This window comes from Indicator indicator, chromosome 5 (genome assembly GCF_027791375.1).
Source record: "Indicator indicator isolate 239-I01 chromosome 5, UM_Iind_1.1, whole genome shotgun sequence".
NCBI classification, from domain to species: Eukaryota; Metazoa; Chordata; class Aves; order Piciformes; family Indicatoridae; genus Indicator; species Indicator indicator.
The window spans coordinates 38,048,141-38,072,812 of record NC_072014.1 but is presented as its reverse complement, the minus strand read 5'-3'; the positions used below and the strand labels follow the sequence as shown (position 1 = coordinate 38,072,812).

General features: G+C 49.6%; 1 protein-coding gene across 3 annotated transcripts in view; it reads left to right on the top strand.

Annotated features, from left to right (window-relative positions):
• Positions 1-545: 545 nt before the first annotated feature.
• GALNT13 (polypeptide N-acetylgalactosaminyltransferase 13) overlaps positions 546-24,672 on the top strand; it is an 82,059-nt gene continuing 57,932 nt past the window's right edge. For all 3 annotated transcript variants that reach the window (XM_054380871.1, XM_054380870.1, XM_054380869.1), the window contains exon 1: positions 546-687. In XM_054380871.1, the coding sequence (XP_054236846.1) occupies positions 546-687 (142 nt within the window). The remainder of the gene's footprint in view (positions 688-24,672) is intronic.

The following is a 24,672-nucleotide window of genomic DNA, read 5'->3' as shown; positions in this document are numbered from 1 at the left end:
CTGCAGTCTCAATCTCCCTCTTTTAGTTCAAACTGTCACCCCTTGTCCTGCCACAACAGGCCCTGCTGAACAATCTGTTCCCAGCTTTCTGCTTGGCCCCTTGAAGCACTGAAAGGCTACCAGAAGGTCTTTCTGCAGCCTTCAAATCACTCAGTTAGTTGTGGTCTGGCTCAGATTAGGACAACCTCCATATATCATTGAATCATTGAATGGTTTGGGTTGGAAGGGACCTTAAAGATTACCATCCCTAAGCAGGGACACCTCCCACTAGACCAGGTTGCTCAAGGCTCCATCCAACCTGGCCCTGAACACTTCCAGGAGCCTCCACAGCTTCTCTGGCTGACACTTTAAACATCTCCCCCTGGTATTTGCTGCCCATTTTCCAGCTGAAACCCTGTATGCCATTGACTAATGGGGATCTTTGTTCTGTGTTTGCAGGGGGATGCTTATCTTTGCTTCCATGTTGGAGCTGAGCTGGGGGAGTTTGATAGCCCTCAGGACCTGCTGCTTTTCCTCAGAGCTTGAGCTAGACCCCAAGCAAAGCAATGAGGAGATTTGTCTACTGCAAGGTGGTTCTGGCCACTTCGCTCATGTGGGTGCTGGTGGATGTCTTTTTGCTTCTCTACTTCAGTGAATGTAATAAATGTGATGACAAGAAGGAGAGGTCTCTGCTGCCTGCTCTGAGGGGTAAGTCCCACATCTAAGCTGTCTTTGAAGGTCATAGATTTGTTGTTTTTTTTTTTTTTTTTTTTAAGTAATTTGCCTCATAGATGTTTCTCTGTGCTTCCTAAACTATGTTTCCAATTTCAACAGGCAAGCTAGCAGGATCTGAAGGACTTTGGTTTCTGTAGTGCTTTAGTGGTTTCTGAATTGATGTCACTTAACTTCATGTTTAACCTTTGCCACAACCAAGCTTGAGTCTTCTCTGTTTGTCTTCAGCCATGCTATTATTAAATGGCTCTGATGTATGGAAAAGAAAACCAAAGTAAACATACTAAGGACATCACTTGACCTGCAAGAGAATTGGTGTTCTATGATTCTTGCTTCTTCTCTGGAATATCCTTACTCTGTCAGCTTGCTTTTAAACCCTTAACTCTGCTGGAGCAATGCTTTTAAGAGATACTTGATTCCTCCCACCAGATGAGAATGTCAGGACCCCACCTGGAGTACTGAGTCCAGTTCTGGAGCCCCAGTTACAAGGATGTGGACATGCTGGAAGGTGTCCAGAGAAGGGCCATGAGGATCAGAGGGCTGGAGCATCTCTGCTACGAGGACAGACTCAGGGAGTTGGGGTTGTTCAGTCTGGGGAAGAGAAGGCTCTGAGGTGACCTTCTTGTGGCCTTCCAGTATCTGAAGGGGGAAAACTGGGGAGGGACTTTTTAGGGTGTCAGGTAGGGATAGGACTGAGGGAAATGGAACAAAACTAGAAATGGGGAGATTCAGTCTGGACATGAGGAAGAAGTTCTTCCCCATGAGAGTGGTGAGAGTCTGGAATGGGTTGTGCAGGGAGGTGGTTGAGGCCCCATCCCTGGAGGTGTTTAAGGCCAGGCTGGATGAGGCTCTGGCCAGCCTGATCCAGTGTGAGGTGTCCCTGCCCATGGCAGGGGGGTTGGAACTGGATGATCCTTGTGGTTCCTTCCAACCCTGACTGATTCTAGGATTCTATGATCGAGTCTCAAATGCAGGTGGAACAGAGATTCCCTTCTCATAGATTCATAGAATGGTTTGGGTTGGAAGAGACCTTAAAGATCATCTAGTTCCATCCCTCTGCCATGGGCAAGGACACCTTCCACTAGACCAGGTTGCTCAAGTTTCCATACAACCTGGCTTTGAACACTTCTAGGGCTGGGGCATCCACAACCTCCCTTGGCAACTTGTTCCAGTTAATTTCTCTGATTTCTGGGTTTTCAGCATGCTAAATATTTCCTCTTATTGTAGACCATAGAATTGTTTAGGTTGGAAAAGACCTCTAAGATCAATTCCATCAACCCAACACCACCATGGCCATCAAGCCATGTCCCAAAGTCCCATGGCTACAGGTTTCTTGAACACCTCCAGGGATGGTGACTCCACCACCTCCCTGGGCAGCCTGTTCCAATGCCTGACCACTCTTGCAGCAAAGAAATTGTTCCTCATGTCCAACCTCAACCTCCCCTGACACAATTTCAGGCCATTTCCTCTCCTTCTATCACCGGATACTAGGAAGACAAGACCAACCTCCTCCAACCTGGCCCCATCCTCCTTCCAGGGAGTTGCAGAGGACAATGAGGTCTCCCCTCAGCCTCCTGTTCTCCAGACTAAACAATCTTAGTCAGTTATGTCTGTTGCAATATCAGATGCCTATTTGGAAATAGGAAGAATCTGGAGTGCATTTTGACTTTGTTATGGAGTTCTGAAGACTCTGGGGAGACCTTCTGGTGGCCTTGCAGTGCTTAAAGTAGCTGGGGACAGGCTTTTGAGCAGGGCCTTTGTGACAGGCCAAGGGGTGATGGTTAGAGCTAGAAGAGGCAGATTCAGACTGGAGAGAAGGGAGAAATGTTTGACACTGGGGGTGGGAGGACCCTGTCCCAGGTCGTCCAGAGAAGTGGTAGATACCCCATGCCTGGAACCACTACAGGTCATGTGGGGCTTTCAGCAACCTTCTCTAGTTGCAGATGTCCCTGCTGGCTGCAGCAGTGTTGGACTGGATGAGTCTTAGAGGTCCCTTTCCAACCAAACCAGCCTGGGACTCTATGACTTTATGATTTAGCAAAATATCTTCATTTATTTCTGCAGAAACTCCCTTGTCACCTGTTGAAGTAATTAACTTCTGGACCTTGCAGTCCAGCAGCCTCCTAAAACCTCTTTACATTTAGTGCCCTGAGCTGTCAGGATGAAAATGAATTGTAGCAGTGCTTTTATGCTCTAAAAAGCCTGCAATGGGAGCCATCACCTTTGTCTTCTTAATATGTTGTTTGTCAGTCCCTGAATGCCTCTAATTGAGACTGCAGATTATCTGTAAACATAAAAAGCCTCATAATTAACAGGAATTCCAGCAGGAGATTTGAAAAAAAAGAAAAAAGACAAGACAAGACACCACACAAATCAATATGCTGACAGAAATTGAAACTGGAGGTGGTAATCCACTATTGGAAGCCACTTAATCCATCACCATCCTAGAATCAGTCAGGGTTGGAAGGGACCACAAGGATCATCCAGTTCCAACCCCCCTGCCATGGCCAGGGACACCTCACACTACATCAGGCTGCCCAGAGCCTCATCCAGCCTGGCCTTAAACACCTCCAGGGATGGGGCCTCAACCACCTCCCTGGACAACCCATTCCAGGCTCTCACCACTCTCATGGGGAAGAACTTCTTCCTCACATCCAGTCTGAATCTCCCCACTTCCAGCTTTATTCCATTCCCCCCAGTCCTATCACTACCTGAGAGCCTAAAAAGTCCCTCCCCAGCTTTCTTGTAGTCCCCTTCAGATACTGGAAGGGCACAAGAAGGTCACCTCAGAGCCTTCTCTTCTGCAGACTGAACAGCCCCAACTCTCTCAGTCTCTCCTCACAGCAGAGGTGCTCCAGCCCTCTGCTCATCCTGGTGGCCCTTCTCTGGACACCTTCCAACACCTCCAGATCCCTCTTGTAATAGAGGCTCCAGAACTGGACACAGTACTCCAGGTGGGGTCTCAGCAGAGCTGAGCAGAGGGGGAGAATCACCTCCCTGGCCCTGCTGGCCACATTTCTCTTGCTGCAGCCCAGGCTCTGGTTGGCTTTCTGGGCTGCAAGTTCACACTGACAGCTCCTGCTGAGCTTCTCATCACCCAGCACCCCCAAGTCCTTCTCCTCCTGCTCTCCAGCCAGTCCCTGCCCAGCCTGTATTGACTTCATCATTAATTAGAGAGGAAGGATTCTGCTGTTGGAGCCTGGTGTGGAGAGAGGTGAAAGAGGTAAACTTGCCTTGCATTTTTGAGCTGGGATTAGCACATTCTGAGTGCTTGGTAAAGACAGGTTCTTAGAACACTGGAATGCTCTGGGCTGGAAGGGACCTTAAAGATTGTCCAGTTCCAACCCTCCTGCTGTAAGCAGGGACACCTCCCTCTAGACCAGGTTGCTGAAGCCTGTTTTGCTGCTGCCTGCAACCAGCTCCCCTGGGCTGGGGTGTGATCAGCAGCAGCTACCCAACCACCACCAGGCTCCTTTCTTCTCTCTCAGCATGGACATGGAATGTTTTACTTCTCCAGGATAAATGGCAAATACAGAGAGAGAGAGATTGAATGGAGATCTAGGTTGGAAGGTCCTTCCCATCTGCTCTGGCTCTGAGAGGCCATGGTTGGAAGATCCTCCTGCTCTGCTCAGCCCTAGTCAGGCACATCTGGAGTCCTGACTGGACTCCAGATCTCGGCTCCCCAGTTCAAGACAAGCAGGGAACTACTGGAGAGAGTCCAGTGGAGGCTGCAAAGGTGCTGAGGGGCCTGGAACATCTCTGTGAGGAGGAAAGGCTGAGAGCCCTGGGGCTGTGGAGCCTGCAGAAGAGCAGCCCCAGAGGGGAGCTGAGCAATGCTCAGCAAGAGCTAAAGGAGCTGTGGGGGGCAAGAGGCTGGGGCCAGACTCTTTTCATAGAATCACAGAATGATTTGGGTTGGAAGGGACCTGAAAGATCATCTGGTTCTAACCTCCCACTAGAGCAGGTTGCTCAAGGCCCCATTCAACTGAGCCTTGAACACCTCCAGGGAGGGAGCATCCACAACCTGTTCCAGTGTCTCACCACCCTCACTGTCAAGAATTTCTTCCTAATCTCTGGTTTAAATCTATCCCTCTCAAGCTTCAATCCATCCCCTCTCATCCTATCACTACAAGCCTTTGTTAAAATTCAACAGTAGCTGTTGTGCTGTGAGCAGTTGACAGTCCACAGACAGGAGCATGCTGTCAGAAATCCCCTCTGATGTCTCCCTGTCCATCTTTTCAAGTGTCCAAATGACAAGTGTAAAACTGGGTGTGGAAAAAAAAGGAGCTGTCCCTGGCCTGGTTTCATGGCTGTGCTTCAAACTTGTGTTCTTCTCAGCAACCCCGAGCTGGCATTCACTCAAATCCTCTCTTTGCATCTATTTTTCTGTCACTGTTGATAGAAACAACATTGATTTCTTAGATTTGCATCCTAAAATGAATATTGGGCAGCTCTTCAGCTGTCTCTGTGAACTCTGAGCCACTTGATTTGATCTGAGGAAGACATTTTTTTACACTCATGGTGGTAAGACCCTGGCCCAGGTTGCCCAGAGAGGTGGGAGCTGTCCCATGCCTGGAACCATTCCAGGTCAGGTTGTTTGGGGCTCTGAGCAACCTGCTCTAGTTGCAGATGTCCCTGCTGCCTGCAGGGATTTGGAGAAGGTGACATTGAGAGGTCCCTTTCCAATCAAGAACACAGAAGCAAGGTTGTGTTCCCATTCCCATATCTTGTCATAGAATCCCAGACTGGTTTGGGTTGGAAGGGACCTTTAAAGATCATCTACTCCAGCCCCACTGCACTCAGCAGGGACATCTGCAACTGGATCAGGTTGCTCAGAGCCCCAAACAACCTGAGCTGGGGTGGTTCCAGGCACAGGACATCTCCCACCTCTCTGGGCAACCTGTTCCAGGGTCTCCCCACCCTCAGTGTCAAACATTTCTCCCTTCTCTCCAGTCTGAATCTCCCTCTTTTAAACTAAAAGTCTGGGAAATGGAAAGATGTCCTCTCTTTTGATCTTCAGGGTCATACATATGGCCTTCCATCTATTACTCTCAAAGACTTCTCATAGATTCATGGAATGGTTTGGGTTGGAAGGGGCCTTAAAGGTCATCTAGTTCCAACCCCTCTGCCATGGGCGTCTGCCCATGGCAGAGGGGTTGGAACTAGATGACCTTTAAGGCCCCTTCCAGCTAGACCAAGTTGCTCAAGGTCCTGTCCAACCTGGCCTTGAACACCTCCAGGGAGAATTCTAGAGAATCCTCTTGTCCTTCAAATTTTTCTACTGCTAGGAGTGGTTTGGGTCAGTGTCCCTGGGGCAGCATTTGGGTGTTGAAGGATCTTCCCTGCGCCATAGAACATCTTGTTAGGAAGAAGATGTCCTGAAGTCAAAGAGGTTTGGTTTTTTGGTTTTTTGTTTGTTTTTTTTTTTTGGTGTATTTCACAGTGTATCAGAGGTTGGAAGGGACCTCCAGAGATCATCAGCTCCAACCCCCCTGCCAGAGCAGGATCACTTAGGGGAGTCTGCACAGGAATGCATCCAGGTGGGGTTGGAAAGGCTCCAGAGAAGGAGACTCCACAACCCCCCTGGGCAGCCTGTTCCAGGGCTCTGTCACCCTCACTGCAAAGAAGTTTCTCCTCATGCTGAGCTGAAATCTTCTCTGTTCAAGTTTGACCCCATTGGTCCTTGTCTGATCACTGTGCACCACCCAAAAGAGCCTGGCCCCCTCCCCTTGACACCCACCCCTCAGCTATTGATAGACATTGATCAGATCCCCTCTCAGGCTTCTCTTCTCCAGACTAAACAGCCCCAGGGCTCTCAGGCTCTCTTCCCAGGGGAGATGCTCAAGTCCCCTAAGCATCCTCAGGGCTCTCTGTTGGATTCTCTCCAGCAGGTCTCTGTCTCTCTTGACCTGGGGAGCCCCAAACTGGACACAGGATTGCAGCTGTGGTCTCAGCAGGGCAGAGTAGAGAGGTAGAAGAACTTCCCCAGCCCTGCTGGACACCTTTCTTGCTGCACCCCAGGATCCCATTGGCTCTCTTGGCCACCAGAGCACATTGTTGTTCCATGCAGAACTTGCTGCCCACCAGCACTCCAAGGTCTTGCTCTGTGGAGCTGCTTTCCAGCAGGGCAGCCTCTAACCTGTCCTGGTGCTGTTGTTATTTCTCCCCAGATGCAGGACCCTGCACTTGTCCTTATTAAACTTGATGAGGTTTGCCTGCAGCCAGCTCTCAGCCTGTCCAGGTCACATTGGATGGCAGCACAGCCTGAGGGGTGTCAGCCAACCCCCCAGTGCTGCATCATCAGGAACTTGCTGATGCCCTCATCAATCCCCTCAGCCAGGTGGATGATAAAGATGTTGAACAAAACTGCATCCATTTTAGGGTTTTTCCCTTTTCGTTCCTGGTGAAGAAATTTAACTAGAAGAGAACTTTATTGGAGGAAACCCCACCCTTGAATTTTCAATTTCTCTATTGAAATATGTGAATTAAAAGTAGTCTTCTTCTCTTTGGAAAGCCTTGAAGACAGTCGTTGGTGGCACTTTTCTCTCCAGATGAGGAATAAAATCTGCAGTGAGCTTGGGGGTGGGAAGGCCAATGCTGCTCTCTGAATAATAAAATGGGGAGCATGTGGCATGCTGGAAGCAGTGATTGTAAAGGCAGTGTGGGTAATTAAATGGAGGGGAGGTGAGTAATGAGCAGAGAGTGTAATTCGCAGCGCTGAGCGATGGGTTAGAGCAGCTTGGCAGAGTCGTGGTGTGCTCTGCAGCTTCCTGAAGTGCTGACCCAGCCCTAGGGTTACTGTGGTGCCTGATGCTTTGATGGAGGTTTTTGTTTTCCTGTTGTTACTGGTAACAAGGATGGTGGAGGTTGGAAGGGGGCTCTGGAGATCATCCAGGCTAACCCCACTGCTAAAGCAGGGCACCCACAGCAGCTTGCCCAGGATCATAATGTCAGGTGGCTTTGGAAGCTCTCCAGGGAAGGAGACTCCACAACCTCTCTGGGCAGCCTGCTCCAGGCCTCCAGCACCCTCATACCAAACAACTTTCTCCTCATCTTCAGGTGGAACCTCCTGGCTTCCAGTTTGTTCCCATTGCCCCTTGTGCTGTCCCTGGGCACCACTGAGCAGAGTCTGGCCCCAGCCTCTTGCCCCCCACAGCTCCTTTAGCTCTTGCTGAGCATTGCTCAGCTCCCCTCTGGGGCTGCTCTTCTGCAGGCTCCACAGCCCCAGGGCTCTCAGCCTTTCCTCCTCCCAGAGATGCTCCAGGCCCCTCAGCAGCTTTGCAGCCTCCTCTGGACTCTCTCCAGTAGTTCCCTGTCTCTCTTGAACTGGGGAGTTCAGAACTGGTCCCAGGACTCCAGCTGTGGCCTCAGTAGGGATGAGTAGAGGGGGAGGAGAATCTCCCTCAACCTGCTGGCCACACGCTTCTGAAGGCACCCCAGATGACCTTTGCCCTTCTTGGCCATGAGGGCACATTGCTGGCTCCTGGGGAACTTGTTAATTACAGCTCCAGTGGTACAACAAGGGTTCCCCGGGAAGTCAGTAGATATTAGTAAAATGTTATTTTGAAGAAGGCTCAGTGTGAGGAGGACTTTGATTTATTCAAATCATTAAATGTACTTCTGGAATTCTATTTATATTCATTGTATATTGATTGTTTTGGTGCTTCCCAGCAACACAGGAACAGGCAGGAAGTCAAAGAGATTCCACCTGAAGATGCGGAGAAAATTGTTTGGTGTGAGGGTGCTGGAGGCCTGGAGCAGGCTGCCCAGAGAGGTTGTGGAGTCTTCTCTGGGGAGATTCCAACCTGGGCCATTGTGATGCTGGGAAGCTGCTGTGGGTGCCCCTGCTCTAGCAGAGGGGTTGGACTGGATGATCTCCAGAGGTTCCTATCCAACCCCCAGCATGCTGGGATTTGGGGATTTTTTTGTTTTTGTTTTTTGAAAGCAAGGACTTCTTTGTTGTGATGATAGAAAGCAAATGAATGAAATATTTGGATGCTGTAAGAAAAGTTGTTTTGGGGGTTGTGGCCAAGTTCAGCAAACACAGCATCATTTGGGTGGTTTCCATGGTGACACGTTTCTCCCTCAGCTTTCCTCCTGAGGCTGTGGAGTTTTCTGGGCTAACAATGGCAGGAAATATTTCCAATAGCAGGCCACAAAGGTGTCATGGGTGGCTGGATGAGTGGTGTACGTGGTGGTGCTGGAATCTGGTCACCAGTTTGTTGTCCAATCAAATGTAAAGTGCTGATTTGGATGTTGTGCCAACGCAGGCGAGTTTATTTATAGAGCTTCAGCACAGAGTGGAAGGGGAAAAAAAAAAGAAAAAAAAGGGTTTCTGGAGCTCAAGGGAGAAGCAGCACAGCACACAGAGCTCTTCTGCTTGCAAAGCTAAAAGAAATCGTCCATGGAGGTTGTCTTACTGGGAGATGTGGTACTTACTGGTTGTACCTCCACGCTGGTGCATGCTGTGGTGTCCCATCCAAGGATGAGTTGATAGATCTTTGCAATTGCAGAGGTTTTGTTCCATAACCTTTATTGTTGGATGTTTTAAATGGTAGAAGTTATCACAGAAACATTTGGGTTGGAAGGGACCAGTTCCAACCCCCCTGCCATGGACAGGGACACCCTCAACTGGACCAGCTTGCTCAAGGGCTCATCCAGCCTGGTCCTGAACACTTCCAGGGAGGGGGCAGTAGGACAGCAGCAGAATAGATGATAGTAAAGAGCAGTCAGGTTTGCCTGGGGTCTTCAACAGATGGCAAAAATCATCAAAATGATGTGAGAAACTACTCATAGAATTGTTTAGATTGGGAAAGTCCTCCAGGATCATTGAATCCAACCATCAACCCAACACCACCATGGCCATTAAACCATGGCCCAAGTTGCAAGCCACCTGCCATGGGCAGGGACACCTCCCACCAGCCCAGACTGCTCAAGCCCTCATCCAGCCTGGCCTTGAACACCTCCAAGGAGGGGACATCCACAGCTTCCCTGGGCAACCTGTTCCAGTGTCTCACTGGAAAGAATATCTTCCTAATCTCCAGTCTAAATCTCCCCTTCTCAAGTTAGAAGAGTGACTGCCAAGATCTTTTGGCAGAATCCACAAGTGACTCCTTGATTCTATGGTTCTATGAATCCAGGAGTCACTTGTGGAATAGATCTCAGTAAGGAATTATCTTTGAAACCATGGTTTGAAAGGAGGATGGAGTCAGGTGGTGCTTGGTCTCTTCTCTGAAGTAACAAGCAATAGGAGAAATGGAAATGACCTGAAGTTGCATCAGGGGTGGTTTAGATTGGACATGAGAATATGTTCCCCTTCTGCTTCTGAGAAATACATGGATTCAGCCTCAGAGGATCCATTTTACAGTGGATTTTGTAGGCCTCTTCTTCCCTGGCCAGTGTCCAAGGAGAACTCTGTACTTTCTGACTTCCATCCTGATCTGTTGCGGACCAAGAGCACTGCCACAGCTTGTGCCACACTTTTGGGGGGTGAGCAAAGCAGAGGTGGCTCCTGGACAGGAGACCCTCAAGTGCCCAACAAGGGATTGCAGCCCATGGAGGGCATCTTCAGGAGCAAGCTGAGGGATGCCCAGGGCCAAGCCTCTTCTTGCCTGGCTGGTGTCCCAGCAGGACTCTGTCCCTTCTACCTTCCATTCCCATCCCTGTCTTCCTGAATGCAGTTCCAAAATTCAGCTCCTGAATCCAGTTCCCATCTGCTGCTGCGTCCAGTCTGGGACTTGCCCAGTGCCTGTCCCCAGCATCAGTGGTGCCAGTGGTGCCATCATTGCCATCAGGGGTGGGTTCCATGTTGGTTTGTGTCTCTTTGTCTCTCTTCCACGGCACTGTTCTTCTTTCCCTCCCAGCTGGTTGAGTTTTTTTCCCAGCCCATCAGCCTCTCTCCCTTCTTCCCTTTCTCTTCCCTGCCCTGCTCTGCCCCTTGCTATCTGATCAGTAGATAAACCTAAAAAAATCAGGGTTTTGGTATTAAAGTATTTTTCATCTCTTTTATGCAGCACACCTTGTCTCTTATCTGTGCCCTGAGCTGTGGTTTGAGTAGCAGCATGGAAAGAGCTGAGGGAATTGAGCAAATTTTGAGAACTGCCCTCACAGCACCTCGGCAGTAAACACAGAGAGATTGGAAAGTGTCAGAAGTACTTTTAGGTCTGTAGCAGCTGACAGAAAAATGACATGGTGGTGACAAAAATGAGATGATGTTTTTCCCTTGCTGCCAGGAGTTGGATGGTTCTGGTGCAGGATGTGGGAGGGCTGCAGTTGAGAGCTGTTGAGTAACCTGCAGGTGTCAGTCCCTGCATTATTTAATACAACCACAGATTGTCTTGGGTTGGAAGGAACCTTCAAGATCATCCAGTTCCAACCCCCCTGCCATGAGCAGGGACACCTTCCCCTAGCCCAGGTTGGTCAAGGCCTCATCCAGGCTGGCCTTGAACACCTCTAGGGAAGGGGCATCCACAGTGTCCCAGGACAACCTGTTCCAATGTCTCACCACCCTCACTGTAATGTGATTGATCTTTTTTTTTTTTTCCCTAATGCATCAAGGGTTTTATATTGATGCCTTTCAGCTTTTTGCTTGCTGTTTCAGAAGTGAATTATTGATGTGGAAGATGTGGAAAGCTTGCTAAGGTTTTCTGTCCTCTATCCTAAATTATTGCCTCTTGTGCTGTTGCACCACTGACAAGAGTCTGGCCCCAGCCTCTTGCCCCCCACAGCTCCTTTAGCTCTTGCTGAGCATTGCTCAGCTCCCCTCTGGGGCTGCTCTTCTGCAGGCTCCACAGCCCCAGGGCTCTCAGCCTTTCCTCCTCACAGAGATGCTCCAGGCCCCTCAGCATCTACAAAAAGGCACCTGGCCAGGCTGGAACAATTGGCAGAGATCAATGGGATGAGAGTTAAAAAAGCCAAGTGCTGGGTGCTATCTTAGGTCACAACATCCCCATGGTTGGGGCAGAGTGGCTGGAAACTGCTTGATGGAAAAGGACCTGGGGGTGCTGGTTGGCAGCAGCTGAAGATGAGCCAGCAGTGTGCCCAGGTGGCCAAGAAGGCCACCAGCAGCCTGGCCTGGATCAGCAATGGTGTGGCCAGCAGGAGTAGGGCAAGGATTGTTCCCCTGTACTGGCCACTGGTGAGGTTGCACATAAAATCCTGGGTTCAGTTTTGGGGCCCTCACTCCAAGAAGGACATTGAGGGGTTGGAGCAGGTCCTGAGAAGGGCAACAAAGCTGGGGAAGGGTCTGGAGAAGAGGTCTGGTGAGGAGCAGCTGAGGGAACTGGGGGTTTTCAGCCTGGAGAAGAGGCTGAGAGGAGACCTCATTGCTCTCTACAACTACCTGAAAGGAGGTTGGAGTGAGGTGGGGATTGGTCTCTTCTCTCAAGTATCAGGTGATAGAATGAGAGGAAATGACCTGAAATTGTGCCAGAGGAGATTGAGGTTGGAGGTTAGGAACAATTTCTTTGCTGCAAGAGTGGTCAGGCATTGGAACAGGCTGCCCAGGGAGGTGGTGGAGTCCCCATCCCTGGAGGTGTTCAAGAAACCTGTGGCCATGGCACTTGGGGACATGGTTTGATGACCATGGTGGTGTTGGGTTGATGGTTGGACTGGATGATCTTGGAGGTCTTTTCCAACCCAAACAGTTCTATGATTGTGTGATTGTGGAATGCTGCAACTCTTCCGTTTTGCAGATAAAGAGAGTTGGGTTTATGCCACCTTTAAGCACCATTTTTCTGCCTGCTTCTCTTTTTTTTTCTTTTTCTTTTTTTCTGAAGCAGGATGCTAGGGCGTTTTGGGGGAAAAACTTCTGCAATGCACAATAATTGATTTTATCAGTCAGAAATCTTTTCAAGTAGTGTTTGTCAGCGTTGGTGCAGCATGGAATTGGAATAATAATCAGCAGCCATCCTATCTATTGTAGAGCCCTGATTGTTTCTGCTTCTGAATGCTGTCCTTGGAGACTTCTTTTAGGAGATGTCATCACACTAGTTGCTGTAATGAAAATTTGCTGCTTACAGACATTCTCCAGGGCCTTGATTGCCAAACCTGACGAGCTGAAGCCAGCAGCCATTTGCATAATAAAGAGGGAAGAACCCGAGTGAAATTCATTCCAATGTCATCCTCCTTGTCCTTGGGATGCTGCTCTGGATTCAAACAAACACAAACCAAAGCAGGTTCTTACCCTTGAGTTGCCACACAGAGAAATCATGGAATGGTTTGGGTTGAGAGGGGCCTTAAAGATCATCCTAGCTCCAGCCCCCCTTCCCCCTAGCTACAACCCCCCTGCCATGGACAGGGACACCCTCAACTGGACCAGCTTGCTCAAGGGCTCATCCAGCCTGGTCCTGAACACCTCCAGGGAGGGGGCAATAGGACAGCAGCAGAATAGGTGATAGTAAAGAGCATTCAGGTTTGCCTGGGGTCTTCAACAGATGGCAAAAATCATCAAAACGATGTGAAAAACTACTCATAGAATTGTTTGGGTTGGGAAAGTCCTCCTGGATCATTGAATCCAACCATCAACCTAACACCATCATGGGCATTTAGCATGGCCCAAGTTGCAAGCCACCTGCCATGGGCAGGGACACCTCCCACCAGCCCAGGTTGCTCAAGGCCTCATCCAGCCTGGCCTTGAACACCTCCAAGGAGGAGGCATCCACAACTTCCCTGGGCAACCTGTTCCTGTGTCTCACCGCCCTCATGGGGAAAAATTTCTGCCTTGTGTCTCATCTCTATCCAGCTCATTCCAGTTTGAAGCCATCAACCCCTTGTCCCTTCAGTCCATGGCTTTGTCAAAAGTCCCTCTGCAGCTCTCCTGTAGCCCCCTTCAAACACTGGAAGGCTGCCCCAAAGTCTCTCTGGAGCCTTCTCTGATTTTACTCCTTTTTTGTGGTATCTGTGGATTTGTTTCCTCTTCTGAAGAGTGTTACTCTACTTTCAGTGTTCTCCTTGAACCATGAATATTCTCCCCTTTTCAACCCTCTCACTTGAGGGGTCAGTGGGGGCAAGCAGAACAAAGAGAGGCATTTTCCCCCTGCTCAGAGGAGCTGCTGTCATTAATTAGCTCTCTCATTTGCTCTCTCTCCTGATTGACTTTCTTGACGTAGCTGCAATGTTTTTCACTCTAAATGTTGGCTGGTTTTGATTGAAGCATGATAGAAGCACAGAGTCTTTGTGGTTGGAAAAGACCTTCAGGATCATTGAGTCCAACCATGCTCTAACTCTCCCAAGGTTGGTGCTAAACCATGGCCCTCAGCTCCACATCTCTGTGGCTTTTAAGCACCTCCAGGGATGGGGATTCAACCACCTCCCTGGGGAGCCTGGTCCAGGTTTTGAGAATCTTTTTTAGTGAAGAAGTTTTTTCTAAAGTCTAACCTCCCCTGGTGCAACTTGAGGCCATTTCCTCTTGTCCTGTTGCTTCTTCCTTGGGAGAAGAGACCAAGCCCCACCTGGCTCCAACCTCCTTTCAGGGCGTTGTGTAGAGCAATGAGGTCTCCTCTCAACCTCCTCTTTTCCAGAGCAAACAACCCCAGTTCTCTCAGCTGCTCTTCACCATCCCTGTTCTCCAGACCCTTCCCCAGTTTCATTGCCCTTCTCAGGACCTGTTCCAGCACCACAATGTCCTTCTTGGAGTGAGAAGTCTTTCCTTCTGAGAGAGATGTCCTAATTCCCTAATCATCTTTGTAGCCCTTTCAGTGTAGTAGATCAGCTTCTGATGCTGACTATTGCAGTTTCACAACTTCTTTTGACAAGCTGCTGCTAAAATTAATATCAGTCAATCTTCTTGAGATTCTCTTATGCCTCATGGTGTTGGAATCCAAGAGCAGAAGGAGGCATTCAGCATATAAAAACATTCTCCAGATGAGTGGAATGAAAATTCTCTAACATTCAACAGCAAGCTGTGTAAAAACACAGGAAAAGGAAATTGCTGAAAGGCAAAGCCAAAATTTTTCCAGGAATAATTCCACCAGTTCCAGCTTTCTACAAATTCCTGCCTCTCGTGGAAGGCTGTAGCAGAATCCCTGTTGGGGAAGGAAACACAGGCCCCACACTCATGCCATCAATATGGAGCTAGTTTAGTTAGGGTAAAAAAAATGTGAAAACACAGAATGCCAGCATGGTGGGGGTTGAAAGGGACCTCTGGAGATCATCCATTCCAACCCCCCTGCTACACCAGGGGCACCCACAGCACCTTAGAATCATAGAATTGGAAGGGTTGGAAGGGACCTCAAGGATCATCTAGTTCCAAACCCCCTGCTACAGCAGGGGCACCCACAGCAGCTTGCCCACCATCACAATGGCCAGGGGGCTTTGGAAGCTCTCCAGAGAAGGAGACTCCACAACCTCTCTGTGCTCCAGGCCTCCAGCACCCTCACACCAAACAACTTTCTCCTCATCTTCAGGTGGAACCTCCTGGCTTCCAATCTGTGCCCATTGCTCCTTGTTACATCCCTGGGCACCACTGAGAAGAGTCTGGCCCCAGCCTCTTGCTCCCCAAAGGGTTCTTTAGCTCTTAGCATTGAGGAAAAAACCCTGGGGCTGCTCTCTGAGAGCCCCAGGGCTCTCAGCCTCAAAGATGTGTCTGGAAGGATGTCTCATCATGTTGCTGCTCTCCATGGCTGCTCCTGTGTCACCTCCTCAAGTCCCCAAGCATTACCTTTCTCCTCTGTGCTCTCCATCACGCTAGGAGCATCTCCACTCCAGGATCTCTAGCACTGTCTCACATCCTCCTCTGAAGGGAAGGGAAGGGAAGAGAGAAATGCTGGGCAGATGCACTCAGCATTGCAGTGGCAGGAAATCACAGGATGGTTTGGGTTAGAAGAGGCCTTTAAATGTCATCTAGTCCAGTTCTTGCAAAAACTGAGCCATTTAGGAGTTAAATACTTCCAGTTTAGTTCCAACAGATCAATAAAGTCATGAGGGAAAAAAAAAAGGTAAATTTCTAAATAAAGAATACTGTAAAAGTGTATTTATCAACAGCAGCTGAAGATGAACCAGCAGTGTGCCCAGGTGGCCAAGCAGGCCACCAGTATCTGTCCTGGCTTAGCAATGGTGTGGCAAACAGGACCAGGGCAGTCTCCCTGTATTGGGCACTGGTGAGTCTGCACCTGAGTTCAGGTGTGGGACCCTCACTCCAAGAAGTACATGCAGGCAAGCCACTTTGGGACATGGTTTAATGGCCATAATGGTGTTGAGTTGAAGGTCAGACTCAATGATCTTAGAGGTCTTTTCCAGCCCAAACAATTCTATGATTCTGCAAGACACAACCCAAACCCCTGCAGACCTCCATAATATGACACCTGCGTAATTACTCTGGTGAATTCTTTCCAGACAGGGTGGTGAGACACTGGAACAGGTTGCCCAGGGAGATTGTGGATGCTCAAAACCAGGTTGGATGAGGCCTTGAGCAACCTGGGACAGTGGAAGGTGTCCCTGCCCATGGCAGGGGGGTTGGAACTGGCTGATCTTTGAGGTCCCTTCCATCCCAAGCCATTGTATGAATTGAGCAGTGGGTGTCATAGAGCTCTTGCACTGAGAGGTTTCTGCTTTCTGGAATGTTCCAACAGGAACATTATTTGTGTGACTCTCAGATCTGAAAACCAAGGAAAATCACAGAATCACCTAGGCTGGAAAGGACCTCAGAGATCATCAAGTCCAAGCTATTACCTAATACCTAACACCTCATGACTACTCAACCATGGCTCCAAGTGCCACATCCAAGCTGGTTTTGAACACCTCCAGGGATGGGGACTCCACCACCTCCCTGGGCAGCACATTCCAAGGGCCAATTACTCTTTCTGTGAAGAACTTTCTCCTCACCTCCAGTCTAAACTTCCCCTGGTGCAGCTTGAGACTGTGTCCTCTTGTTCTGGTGCTGGTTGCCTGGGAGAAGAGACCAACCCCCTCCTGGCTACAACCTCCCTTCAGGTAGTTGTAGACAGCAATGAGGTCTCCCCTGAGCCTCCTCTTCTCCAGGCTGAACACCCCCAACTCCCTCAGCCTCTCCTCACAGGGCTGTGCTCCAGACCTCTCCCCAGGCTCCTTGCCCTTCTCTGGACATGTTCAAGTGTCTCAATGTCCTTCTTGAACTGAGGAGCCCAGAACTGGACACAGCACTCAAGGTGTGGTCTAACCAGAGCTGAGCACAGGGCACAATGAGTTCCCTGCTCCTGCTGGTCACACCATTCCTGATGCAGGCCAGGCTGCCATTGGCCTTCTTGGCCACTTTCATCATAGAAGGTTCTCCCTCCATTCAGTGATCAGAGCCCTTTGTAAGGAAAACTTGTCAGCCTGCCATGCTTTAGGAATAATTGGACCACGTGCAATTCCCTTGGTTTAGACTTTCTCTAGCAGTCCTCTCCTTCATTTGCTACTCCAGTGGAGATCAGAAGCTTGAGTAGGGTGCAGTGGGACTCCAGTGCCAGCAGGTTCAGCAGTTGGTTCCACTTTGGATGGTCCTTAAAATTTAACAGCGTTAAATGATCCCATTTTCAACTTCATAAAATGTCAATTTGCCTATTTTTTGCTGCTCAGTAGAAGTCATCATCACAGTATCACAGTCTCAGAGTATATCAGAGGTTGGAAGGGACCTCCAGAGATCATCAGCTCCAACCCCCCTGCCAGAGCAGCATCACTTAGGGGAGTCTGCACAGGAATGCATCCAGGTGGGGTTGGAAAGGCTCCAAGGAAGGAGACTCCACAACCCCCCTGGGCAGCCTGGTCCAGGGCGCTGTCACCCTCACTGCAAAGAAGTTTCTCCTCATGCTGAGCTGAAATCTTCTCTGTTCAAGTTTGACCCCATTGGTCCTTCTCTGATCACTGGGAACCACCCAAAAGAGCCTGGCCCCCTCCCCTTGACACCCACCCCTCAGCTATTGAGAGCCATTGATCAGATCCCCTCTCAGGCTTCTCTTCTGCAGACTAAACAGCCCCAGGGCTCTCAGGCTCTCTTCCCAGGGGAGATGCTCAAGTCCCCTAAGCATCCTGGTGGCTCTCTGTTGGATTCTCTCCAGCAGGTCTCTGCCTGTCTTGAAGAGAGATGTTGAATGTGCCAGGACTTGGCTTCAGGCAGATCCAGTGCTTGGTAGGAGTGTTCTGGCAGGCTTGGATGGCTTTTTAATTGGAGCAAAGTGTTGATGTAGAGCTTGTGTCTTGTTTAGTTATTGTCAGCATGGTGGAATCATACAAATATAGACTTGTTTGGGTTGGAAGAGGCCTCTGAAATCATTGACTCCAAAATCATTGAGTCCCACCATCAACCCAACACCACCATGGCCTTTAAAGCATGTCCCAGTGCCATGGCCACAGGTTTCTTGAACACCTCCAGGAATGGTGACTCCACCACCTCCCTGAGCAGCCTGTTGCAGTGCCTGACCACTCTTGCAGCATCTCCGACCATCTCCGACCTAAACCTTCCCTGGCACAATTTCAGGCTGTTGCAACCAAGCCAGGACAATCCTCACTATCAATACAGGCTGAGGCATGAGGTGATAGAAAGCAGCCCTGCAGAGAAGGACTTGGGAGTGCTGGTAGATGAGAAACTGGACATGAGCCAGCAGTGGGCACTTGCAGCCCAGAAGGCCAATGGCATCCTGGGCTGTGTCAAAAGCAGTGTGGCCAGCAGATGGAGAGAGAGGATTCTGCAGCTCTGCTCTGCTCTGCTGAGACCTCTCCTGCAGTGCTGTGTCCAGCTCTGGTGCCCTCAACACAGGAAGGACATGGACCTGCTGGAGAGGTCCAGAGGAGGGCCACAAAAATGCTCAGGGCGTTAGAGCACCTCTGGTACAAGGACAGGCTGAGGGAGCTGGGGGTGTTCAGCCCGGAAAAGAGAAGGCTCCAGGGAGACCTAATAGCAGCCTGGCAGTACCTGAAGGGGGCTACAGGAAGACTGCAGGGGGACTGGTTACGAAGACCTGCAGTGATAGGATGAGAGACAATGATTTGAAATTAAAAGAAGAGGAGATTTAGATTGGATGTTAGGAAAGAGTTCTTTACCATCAGGGTGGTGGGACACTGAATAGGTTGCCCAGGGAGGTGGTTGAGGCCCTGACCTTAGAGATACTCAAGGTGAGGCTCTACAATGTTCTGGGCAACCTGATCTAATGGAGGATGTCCTTGCTGACTGCTGGGGTGTTGGACTGGATGACCTTTGGTGGTTTTTTTCAACCCAAACCATTCTATGATTTCCTCTCATTCCATCACCTGATACTAGGGAGAAGAGCCCAACCCCCACCTGGCTCCAACCTCCTTTCAGGGAGCTGTAGAGAACAATGAGGTCTCCCCTCAGCCTCCACAGCTCAGCAGCCGTGACACAGCAACCTAATTATTCACCCTTGCAAGAAACGAGCTGGGAGATTCTGGAGGGCTGGCAATTGCATAAATATAAATGCTTTTTACAGAGCAGATCTTTCACTTTCATGGTCCTGTCATGTCACCTAACAAGGATTAAAGTACCTGACGCTCAGGACTACATGGGTACCTAAATAATAAATGCCATCAGATCCAGCAGCCTTGTGAGGAAATCAGATTAAATGCTTGAATGAAAGGGTGATCAGCCAGACAGATCTTTAACCTTCAAAACACAACTAGACCTTTGTGTAGTCAAAACAAGAACAAGAACAACAAAAAACCCAGCAGGCCTCTTCCTATCCCATTTGTGCTGCTTCAAGGAGACAACCCCAACATGGCTGTGCTCTTAGATTCATGGAATGCTTTGGTTTGGTTTGGTGTGGTTTGGTTTGGTTTGGTGTGGTGTGGTTTGGTTTGGTTTGGTTAGGTTTGGTTTGGTTTGGTTTGGTTTGGTAGAAGGGACCTCAAAGATTTTCTAGTTCCAACCTCTTTGCCTTGGGCAGGCACACCTCCCACCAGAGCAGGTTGCTCAAGGGCTCATCCAGCCTGGCCCTGAACACCTCCAGGGAGGGACCTTCAAGATCATCTGATTCCAACCCCTCTGCCAGGGGCAGGGACACCTCCCACTACACCAAGGTGCTTAAGGCCTCATCCAACCTGGTCTTGAACACCTCCAGGGAGGGAACATCCACAACCTCCCTGGACAACCTGTTCCAGTGTCTCACCACCCTCACTGTGAAGAATTTCTTCCTAATCTCCACCCTGAGCCTGCCCTCTTCCAGCTTCAATCCATTCCCTCTTATCACATCTGCAACTTAGAGCAGGTTGCTCAGAGCTTCATCCAACCTGACCTGAAGTGGTTCCAGGGATGGGGTATCCACCCATCAGGGGTCTGAGGAATAAAATTCCAGTTACAGCTGGTAGCTTTAGGCTGGTGATCTCTGCAAAGCTCTGCAGGAGGATTGGGTGGATGGCCACCAGCAGCCAGGTCTGTTCTTGGAAGAAGCTGTCACTCTGCCAGCTGCAATCCTTTCCTTTTCCAGCTGTGTCCATTTGGATATCAAGGGGGAAATAGGGGATTTAGGGAACAATTTCTATGCTGCAGGAGTGGTCAGGCATTGGAACAAACCTCCATCCATTCCCTCTCATCTTATCATGACTTATCTTCCATTCTGAATTCTCTGGCTTCTTTTGATACCAGAGGAAAAAAATGGAAGGGAGAAATCATGGACAAAAGAACAGTTTAAAGGTCAACTAAATGCAAAACTGAGAAGATAAAGAGCTTTAGAGATGTGTAGAGCTTCTATTCTGAAGGTTTCCAGCTCCTTTTGGTAAACAACAGAGAGCTGGCCACGTCTAGAGCAAAATTCCAAAGAGGCAGCAATTTGAGGAGTAGAAGTTAATAGCCTATTTCTTTTGTCATGTTGGAAGGGTCTAATTAAAACCTGCTGCCAGGATGAAAGTGTAATTGCTAATTTGAATGATTATAGCAAGGAGACCTGCAACAAGGGAAATGTCAGGCAGTCCTTGACAGTTTGCAGCTCCCCAGCTCTCTGTTTTCAGCTGCCTTCTGCTTTGGTGGTCAGGATGGTTGCACCATGAAGGTGGAGAAAGAAGGGAGAACCCATCCTAAATGAGGTTGCAGGGTACAGTTAGAACATCTTGAGTTCTTCAGTTCAGTTGTTGCTACTATCAGGTTAATTTGTAAGTCTCAGTGATACAAGCATCAAGATCGGAAAAGACCTTCAAGATCATGGAGTCCAACCATGAACCCAGCACTGCCAGGTCACCACTAAACCATGGCCCTCAGCACCACATCTACACAGCTTTGAAACCCCTCCAGGAACAGGGAAAAGGAGGCTGAGGGGAGACCTTCTGGCTTTCACCAGCTCCCTGAAAGGAGGTTGGAGCCAGGTGGGAATTGGTCTCTTCTCCCTAGGTACAAGAGGAAATGGCTTGAAATTGCCTCAGGGGAGGTTTAGATTGGCCAGGAGGAAAAACTTCTTCTCAGAAAGAGTTGTCAAGCCCTGGCCCAGGCTGCCCAGAGCAGTGCTGGAGTCCCCATCCCTGGAGGGATTTCAAAGCCATGGAGATGTGGTGCTGAGGGCAATGGTTTAGTGGTGACCTGGGAGTGCTGGGTTCGTGGTTGGACTGGATGAGCTTCAAGGACCTTTTTCAGCCTAAAGGATTCTGTGATTCTGTGAAAGTCTCTTCTTAAAATGATTCTTTTCAGGGAGCCCAAGCAGTTAGTCTTTTCTGTTCATACAATCATAGAATGGTTTGTGTTGGAAAGGACTTTGAGAGTTCCAACCCCTCTGCCACGAGCAGGGACACCCACCACTAGGTCCTGGTTGCTGCTTATCTGTTTCTAGGTCTTGTGGAGCTGATGGCTTTAAATTTGTTCAAAGTCTTTTTAATCTCTGACCCCTGCCTGCCACGATGCTGGTGCTGACACATCCCCTAACTGAGAGACTCCTTCCCCAAAATTGACAGTTCCCTCATCTGCTGCAACCTCTCAGAGCTGCTGAGACACATCCCCTAATTGAGAGAATCCTTCCCCAAAACTGACAGTTCCCTCATCTGCTGCAACCTCTCAGAGCTGCTGGGACACACACACACACACACACAAGATGTCACCATCCCCACAGAACCCCCTGGAGAAGAATCAACATATTTATGTAGCTGCTAAATGCAGCCAGTCTGTTTGCCTGCAGGCTTCACACTGGGCTGAAAATAGGTTCTGCTGGGGCTTGGGAGCTCATCTTCAAAACATAATTAAGCTGAGCTGGTGGAGAAATGGCTTCTTCCCTGCTTGCCCACATGCAGGCTCACTCACGTGGATTCCCTCCCTGCCTGTGAAACCCTCTTTGCTTTTGAGTTCTCCCAGCTCACAATATCTCAGAACAAATTTCATCCTGAAATTCCTAGGATCAGGAATATCATGGCCAGCCCAGCTGGGGATGGAATCCTGCCCCTCTGCTTGGCACTGCTGAGGCCTCACCTCGAGCACTCTGTGCAGCTCTGGACCACTCTTGAGGTGCTGGAGCAGGTCCAGAGGAGAGCAGTGAGACTGGGGAGGGGGCTGGAGGGAAAGGCTGATGAGGAGAGGCTGAGGGAGCTGGGGGTGTTCAGCCTGGAGAAGAGGAGACTTCGAGGGGACCTTATCCCTCTCTACAACTACCTACAAGGAAGTTGTAGTCAGGTGGGGGTCAGGCTCTGCTCCCAGGTAACTGGTGGCAGGACAAGAGGGCAGGGTGTGAAGCTGTACTAGGGGAGGCTTAGGTTGGGTATTAGGAAGCACTTCCTCACAGGAAGGCTGTTTGGAATGGACTGCCCAGGGAGGTGGTGGAGTCACCATCACTGGAGGTGTTTAAGAAAAGATTTGAGGTGGCACTTGGAGGCTGAGGGAGATGGAGTTGTTTAGCCTGGAGGAGTCTCAGGGGTGACCTCATTGCTGTCTACAGCTACCTGAAGGGAGGTTGTAGCCAGGTGGGGGTTGGTCTCTTCTCCCAGGCAACCAGCAGCAGAAGGAGGGGACACAGTCTCAAGCTGTGCCAGGGGAGGTCTAGGCTGGGTGTCAGGAGGAAGTTCTTCACAGAGAGAGAGATTGCCCATTGGAATGTGCTGCCCAGGGAGGTGGTGGAGTCACCATCCCTGGAGATGTTCAAGAGAAGCCTGGATGAGGCACTTAGTGCCATGGTCTGGTTGATTGGATAGGGCTGGGTGATAGGTTGGACTGGATGAGCTTGGAGATCTCTTCCAACATGGTTGATTCTATGGTTTAGCTGATACGGTAGTGTTAGGTTATAGGCTGGTCTTGATGATCTCAGAGGTCTTTTCCAGCCTCAGTAATTCTGTGATCTCTGAAAGAGTTCTCAAACCCTGGACCAGGCTTCTCAGGGAGGTGGTTGAATCCCCCATCCCTGAAGGTGTTTCAGAGATGTGGTAGCTGAGGTTTAGCACCAGACGTAGTAGCGTTAGAGAACGGTTGGACTGGGTTAGGGTTAAGGTTAGGGTTTGGGTTTGGGTTTGGGTTTGGGTTTGGGTTTGGCTTGGAAGGGGCCTTAAAGATCATCTAGTTCCTAGCCTCCTGCCACAGGCAGGACACCTCCCACCAGCCCAGATTGCTCAAAGCCTCATCCAAGCTGGCCTTGAACACCTCCAGGGAGGGGACATCCACAATCTCCGTGGGCAACCTGTTCTATGTCTCACTGCCCTCGCTGGGGCATTAAGATTTCCTCTTAATATCCAGTCTAAATCTGCCCTCCTCATGTGGTGCTGAGGGCCATGATTCATCACCAGACTTGGTAGAGTTAGAGAATGGTTGGACTTGGTGATCTTAAAGGTCTTTTCCAACCAAAACAACTCTGTTGTTCTATGATCTTTGACCATTTGGTTTCCATTTTTGCTTTTCATGAGTTTTTTTTTTGTTGACAGCTCATTTCCTGACCCTCCTCTCTCTTATCAGATTAATTTCAGGCATTGGAACAGGTTGCCCAGGGAGGTGGGGGAGTCACCATCCCTGGAGGTGTTCAAGAAATGTGTGGCCATGGCACTTTGGGACATGTTTTAGTGGCTATGGTGGTGTTGGGTTGATGGTTGGACTCAATGACTTCAGAGAGATTTTCCAACCCAAACAGTTTTATGATGCTATAATTTTATTTCCACTCTAATCTTTCAAATCTTCTTTGGTTCTTCTTTGTATTGGTTAACTACATAAAAGTATAGTTGACCATTGGAATGTGCTGCCCAGGGAGGTGGTGGAGTCACCATCCCTGGAAGTGTTTAAAATCAGGCTGGATGAGGCACTCAGTGCCATGGTTTGGTTGATTTGATGCTGTTGGGTGAGAGGTTGGACTTGATGATCTCTGAGGTCTTTTCCAACCTGGTTAATTCTGTGATTCTGATTCTGTGAAGTTAACAGTTGGACCTGATGATCTTGAAGGTCTCTTCCAACCAAAATGATTCTGTGATTCTGTGAAGCTGTTTGTAGACCTCAGTGGAGCCAAGACCTATCCCCAAGAACAGAATCTGATCTCCTGCCTGGCTCCACAGTACAAATTTGCATCATTGTGTTCACCTCTGGTGCCTCCAGCACAGGAGAGACCTGAACCTGTTGGAGCAGGGTCAGAGGAGGCCACAGCAATGCTGGGAGGGCTGGAAGCCCTCTGCTGTGAGGCCAGGCTGAGAGAGTTGGGCTTGTTCAGCCTGGAGAAGAGAAGGCTGCAGGGAGACCTTCTGGTGGCCTTTAAGTGCTTCAAGAGGCCAAGCATAAAGCTGGGGACAGACTTTTGAGCAGGGTCTGTGGTGACAGGACAAGGGGTGATGGTTTGAACTGAAAGAGGGAGATTGAGCCTGGAGAGAAGCCATGTTTGACAGAGAGGGTAGTGAGATCCTCTCCCAGGTTGCCCAGAGAGGTGGTAGATGCCCCCTGCCTGGAACCATTCCAGGTCAGGTTGGTTGAGTTTCTGAGCAACTTGCTCTAGTTGCAGATGTCCCTGCTGCCTGCAGAAGGTGACCTTGAAAGGTCCTTTCCAACCCATTCTATGAAGATTGACAGTGGCCACAGGCCAATAAGTGCCCCATCTTTTGTTCCCTGTCACTTCCACA